Source organism: Sinocyclocheilus rhinocerous, unplaced genomic scaffold (genome assembly GCF_001515625.1).
Source record: "Sinocyclocheilus rhinocerous isolate Xijiao unplaced genomic scaffold, SAMN03320098_v1.1 scaffold30, whole genome shotgun sequence".
Classification (NCBI taxonomy): domain Eukaryota; kingdom Metazoa; phylum Chordata; class Actinopteri; order Cypriniformes; family Cyprinidae; genus Sinocyclocheilus; species Sinocyclocheilus rhinocerous.
Window position 1 is genome coordinate 2156618 of NW_015657838.1, and position 6285 is coordinate 2162902.

Consider the following 6285-nt stretch of genomic DNA (forward strand, 5'->3'; position numbering starts at 1 on the left):
AGCTTGTAAGTGCAAGACAAAGCATTGGTTCTGATGAGTCTATCCCTGTCTGACGGTAGGGAGCAGCATTAATGGTGTCAGGCCTTCTGAGACGTCCCTGAATCTATCACTCTCTCGAACGGCGAGCCGACGGGTGCGGATGTAAGGTGAAGGGAAGCCTGTGTATTCAGAGCAGTGAGAGAGGGCAAGTCAGCAGAGGCTTCTGGGTTGTTAAGGTGTAAAGACAGTGATTTAAAGTGTGCTAGCGTGCCTAGGCTTGGTGAGGTGCTCCTCTCTCTGACCTGAGGCGCACAACATCATTCATCTAGCGTACCGTAAGGGTTGTGTGTAAATCGCGTGTGGCTTCGTTCCAAAACTGATAACTCCTCTGTTCTGGAAGCCTGCTTTGCATATGTGCGGGATGACAGGCAGGCGGCCACCCATCTGGTCCTTTACCAGCTCAGATAAATATTATTATATTAAAATCATTTAAATATCTGTGTAGAATGCAAAATAGCATTCATAGATCTTTGACTGCAGTGCAAGACCTTCCTCTGCTGCAGTACAAGACATTCAGTTACCATGGCAAACAGTTGTCTTTGATACTCTTGTGAGTGAATGCAGGTCCTCCAGGAAACACTGTTTGACAGTACAGTCAGTAAGGCTTTGGATTGGTGTTTTTTTACGAAAACATTCACTTGTAAAAAATAAATTAATTTCTCAATATATATCTTTTTGTAAGTCATAACCTGGCTCGTTCTGAGGTAGGGTTTCCAAGTGACTGCTTTTTCTGATTTCCAATTGTTGAGTAAATTTCTGAAATGCCACCTCTGTGCGGTGTTACGAACACACGCACGCATGCACGCCGCCGCCGCCTCCGCGGGGGTAAATAAATATGCGACTTGTATATGCGTGCGTGTGCGGATCGAATGTCTCTCCTCGTGTTTGGTTCACAGGTTTTGGGGGGGGTTGAGGGACACTGGCCACTCGAAGTCCAGAACTCGTAACAAAACCAGTGAAAAAGGTCCATAACACAAAAACTGAGGGAAGGGATTGTAGTGAGTAACAGATGGACAGGAAGTCCCGCCTTTGTGTCTTTGAGTCATCGTCATGCCTCGCGCTGGGGTCAAGTGTCCGTGTTGCTGTGACGACGGTCATTCGAATGGATTCGGGAGGTCAAGGATCAGCAAAGAGCTGAAGAAGCAGCAGCAGCAGCAACGTGGTCCATCTGTCCACATGAGCACCTCCTCTTCTCCTCTCGATGGAGATGAAGGAGCTTTAATGAAGAGACTGGCTCTGTTTAGTCTGCAAGAAATAAGAGAGAGAGAGAGAAAGAAGCACATTAATGCGATGTCTATAAATATTCAGACAGAGAAAGAAAACACAATGTTCCCTGAGATCAACAAGATAACGCTGCTGTCATATAACACAACAGCCATTTATGGGCATTCACTAACGTTTCAGCATTTTTCTGAAATACTATCATATTCCTCTGTGCCTTGTCGGGAAAATCTTCCCTTTTCACAGAGCGGTGTGTGTTTTTCCATGACCATTGACGGTAGGGAGCAGCATTAATGGTGTCAGGCCTTCTGAGACGTCCCTGAATCTATCACTCTCTCGAACGGCGAGCCGACGGGTGCGGATGTAAGGTGAAGGGAAGCCTGTGTATTCAGAGCAGTGAGAGAGGGCAAGTCAGCAGAGGCTTCTGGGTTGTTAAGGTGTAAAGACAGTGATTTAAAGTGTGCTAGCGTGCCTAGGCTTGGTGAGGTGCTCCTCTCTCTGACCTGAGGCGCACAACATCATTCATCTAGCGTACCGTAAGGGTTGTGTGTAAATCGCGTGTGGCTTCGTTCCAAAACTGATAACTCCTCTGCTCTGGAAGCCTGCTTTGCATATGTGCGGGATGACAGGCAGGCGGCCACCCATCTGGTCCTTTACCAGCTCAGATAAATATTATTATATTAAAATCATTTAAATATCTGTGTAGAATGCAAAATAGCATTCATAGATCTTTGACTGCAGTGCAAGACCTTCCTCTGCTGCAGTACAAGACATTCAGTTACCATGGCAAACAGTTGTCTTTGATACTCTTGTGAGTGAATGCAGGTCCTCCAGGAAACACTGTTTGACAGTACAGTCAGTAAGGCTTTGGATTGGTGTTTTTTTACGAAAACATTCACTTGTAAAAAATAAATTAATTTCTCAATATATATCTTTTTGTAAGTCATAACCTGGCTCGTTCTGAGGTAGGGTTTCCAAGTGACTGCTTTTTCTGATTTCCAATTGTTGAGTAAATTTCTGAAATGCCGCCACTGTGCAGTGTTGCAACCGCTTGTGCGCGAACACATGCACACACGTCGCCACACGGGGTAAATAAATAAGCGACTTGTGTGACAGGTGTATGTGTTCGTGTGCGGACTGGATGTTTCTCTTCGTTTTTGTTTTTTGGGGGGGGGGGTTGAGGGACACTGGCCACTCGAAGTCCAGAGCTCGTAACAAAACCAGTGAAAAAGGTCCGTAACACAAAAATTGAGGGAAGAGATTGTTGTGAGTAACAGATGGACAGGAAGTCCCGCCTCTGTGTCTGTGAGTCATCGTCATGCCTCGCACTGGGGTCAAGTGTCCGTGTTGCCGTGACGACTGCCATTCGAATGGATCCGGGAGGTTAAAGATCAGCGGAGAGCTGAAGCAGCAGCAGCAACGTGGTCCATCTGTCCACACGAGCGCCTCCTCTCCTCCTCTCGACGGAGAGAAGAGGTGAAGGAGCTTTAATGAGGAGACTGGCTCTGTTTAGTCTGCAAGAAATAAGAGAGAGAGAGAGAAAGAAGCACATTAATGCGATGTCTATAAATATTCAGACAGAGAAAGAAAACACAATGTTCCCTGAGATCAACAAGATAACGCTGCTGTCATATAACACAACAGCCATTTATGGGCATTCACTAACGTTTCAGCATTTTTCTGAAATACTATCATATTCCTCTGTGCCTTGTCGGGAAAATCTTCCCTTTTCACAGAGTTGTGTGTGTTTTTCCATGACCATTCTTATGTGATTTATACATGAGGAATGAAGCTGGCTAGGGGGGATAAAAGGTTACATGTTCCCTCGCTCCCTCTCCCTCTCTCCTTTACCAAGTAAGGAATGTGCACTCTTTCGCTACGAGCAACAGAAGTGGCAGGTGCTCAGAGACAGCCGAGGGAAACACTCACTGACATTTAGCACTATGCAGCTGACAGAAAGAGCACTAAAATACAACACATCCACTACCACGCAACTCAACCTTAGATTTTCAGCAATCTGCTTACACTTTTTAAGAGAACCAATCTGAGTGTTTCTGCATGTTAAGTTGGAATAGGGCAGGGGGGTTCAAACTGGAATATCGGGACCCCCAGTGGGCTACAAGAAGGTTCTTGTAAACTTTAGAAAATATATTTTTAAGGGTTACCAAAGCACATTTCACAGTATTTTTTAACATTTACACAGTTTGATATTATTACTGTTAGCCATCAGTACAGTGTCCCGCACAAGACGTGCAGGGAAAAATAATATGTAGTTCGAATGAATTCTTAATTTGTGGACATGTTTTCACTCTTTTTAGTTAAATTATGGCCATCATTTCATTAAATTAAACAAGGGAATAAATGACTACAACATGACCACTATTTAACTTTAACGAGATAATTAATTTATAAAATGTGGCCAATAGTTCATATAAAATAGTTTTGTGTGTGCACATTACCATGTAAACAATTTATACAATTAATGCAAGCATGCAAGAATCCATCCTGTGTGAATGGTCTCATAAGAGAAAAAAAAAATGACACACATCAACTTCATGTTTGAAATGTAAATATTAAAGTGGCATTTGACAGTTTGCTTCTCTCTTGCTGCTGTCTGGGTTCTGTTTACAAGACTAGATCGCTATCCTGACCTCTCACCCGTTGTACTTGTTTGTGAGGTTTCATTTTCATGTAGGCCTCACACTGGGCGGAAGTCTCTGCAAACACAAACCCCTCATGGGCCTGTCTTGCCTGGCCATACTCTAGCACTGCCCTCCTCCGATCTCCTCCTCCTGCTTTTCATCTGCCTAGAACAAGAGGTGTTTTCATAGAGCGAGACTCGCTCTCACACACACTTAACAAACCCTTGATTCACGGCCATCGGCTATACAGCACGCCATAATCGCTCCCATTATCTGGACTGCCCGCACACATTCCGAACACTTCCGCATGTGAGCCCGATATCACAACATCCACTCCAACAGGGATGGAAGTAATTCCCATGAACGTCAGTAGGGCTGCATTGTCTCACAGAGAGCTGGGTAAAGTCAGGGAGGAGGGGCCAGCAAGAGGTCAAGCGTTTTTACGGTCGTAAAGTGCCTCATCTTTTCCTGCTCTTTGATACCTCCCTCTGTGTGGTATTACAATGTATTACTCTTCCAGTTAAGTGCTGACAGATCTGTTTGCCCATGGCCAACTAGTGAAGACAGAGAAAAAGCGAGAGACGGGGGGAGTAGGTGCTTTCCTGTTGTTCTTACAAATTCACCGGCTGTGGGCAAAACAGCAGAAAACATGTTTACGCTGCTGTCTCACCCTGATGGTTAAAAAAAACAAAAAACAATGATACCAACCAATGATAAAAACTATATCTACTACAACAGTAACAATTGCTGCTTGGGTCAAGTAGTTTTTCCAAACAGCATTTGGAAAAACCCTAAAAAAGTGTAAACTGTTGGTTCCAGCCCTGGCTTCTGATTGGTCAATGCACTGAATACAAACTTCTACTCTGAAAAGATTCATCACTGTTGTCCTATTAAGTAGTAATTCATAAACAAATGCCTCTTATGAGTTGATTCTTTTTAGTGAATCAAAAATGTAAAGTGAAACCAGTGTAGTCAGATTCACAAACAAATGACTCTTCTGAGCTGATTCTTTTTAGTGATTCAAAAACATACAGCAAAATCAGTGTAGTCCAATAAGTTTAGAATTTTATAATTTCACAAGAAATTAAATGTGATGTTTACTTAATTGTTCTATTGATTGTATTAAGTAAACAACAAATTAACTGCAGAGTTTGATCCCTACTGTTATTTTTTTTTTTTTAATATTTTTATAATGGTATAAAGTTAGAAGATTCCTTTTATAATTTACACTATTAGATGAGTTTTTTTTTTTCAAATTTTGGCCCAGTGGAGACTGTAAAATATGTGTCCAGTTTCATGTCACCAATAACTGGATAATGACATTAAATGATCTGACCAACTTTACTGTCACCACTGAGTGCTTCAGAGACACCACCTCTAAAACAAAGGTGCAATATTGACTACAGAAACATCAGCGTAACAGCGCAGTGGAAACCTTGGAGTGAACTTGAGCTCAGCTGCTCGTATCCAGACTCTCAGAGTACCGTGTCGGGTGGTCTGCTTTCGTCATGTGTATAAATAGACTCAAAATAGACAAGAGATCTCTTTCCCCCTCTCGCTGATTCTCACATTCACACTGATGCCACAGAGCCGGAGTCATGTGAGAGAGTGTGTGTGTGTGCCGAGGTCAGAGAGGCAGCTTGAATTTCACAGAGCTAATTAAGCAAGAGGAAGCTTGGCAATTCCATGGATCTCCCATTCTGATCCGGAAAGGCAGAAAAAACAGCGCCAATGAACGAGGAGGAAAAAAAGAGCCATGAGGTCATGGGACAAACACTCAACAGAGACACAGAGAGATGAATGAGCAGAGGGAGGAACTGAATATATTTTATATGTCTTTTTCTCAAACTCGGATCCGACTTGACTTTATTCAGTGTGTACAGTAATCTTCAGAGTTATGCTGTTATAGTCGAACAGTGCTCTTTAACAACATTTTTATATACTATTACAGTGTTTCTTAATATTTAGATTTCACTTTGTTATATTTTCAGTTTAATTTCATTTTCAGCTTTAGTTATTTTATGTACTTTTGAATTATTTTTTAATAAATTCATTTTTTGTTGGCTTTTTTCATTTTTAGTATTAGTAATTTTAATACTTTTTCAGTTAGTACTTTTTCAGTTTTAGTACTGTATTTTTTCAGTTAGTTGACAATGCAACATTTAAAAAAATAAAAAATAAAATTCTCCACCTAATATTTTTGTTATTTCATTTTAAATTTATTTCAATTAGCAAAAACTATTTTTAAGTTTTAGTTAACGATAACAATACTAGTCCAATTGATTAACAAATGACTCTTATGAGCGGGTTCTTTGAATTATTCATATATATATATATATATATATATATATATATGTTTTTTTTTTTTTTATATAAAATTTAA

General features: G+C 41.3%; 1 protein-coding gene across 2 annotated transcripts in view; it reads right to left on the minus strand.

Annotated features, from left to right (window-relative positions):
- Positions 1-657: 657 nt before the first annotated feature.
- Positions 658-6285, minus strand: part of LOC107721603 (insulin receptor substrate 2-like) — a 15454-nt gene continuing 9826 nt past the window's right edge. Inside the window, exon 2 of one of the 2 annotated variants that reach the window (XM_016529705.1) lies at positions 658-1284. In XM_016529705.1, the coding sequence (XP_016385191.1) occupies positions 1280-1284 (5 nt within the window). In that variant the 3' untranslated portion in view covers positions 658-1279. Of the gene's footprint in view, positions 1285-2692; positions 2775-6285 lie in introns of those variants that run through there. The other variant, XM_016529704.1, reaches the window with a different exon arrangement.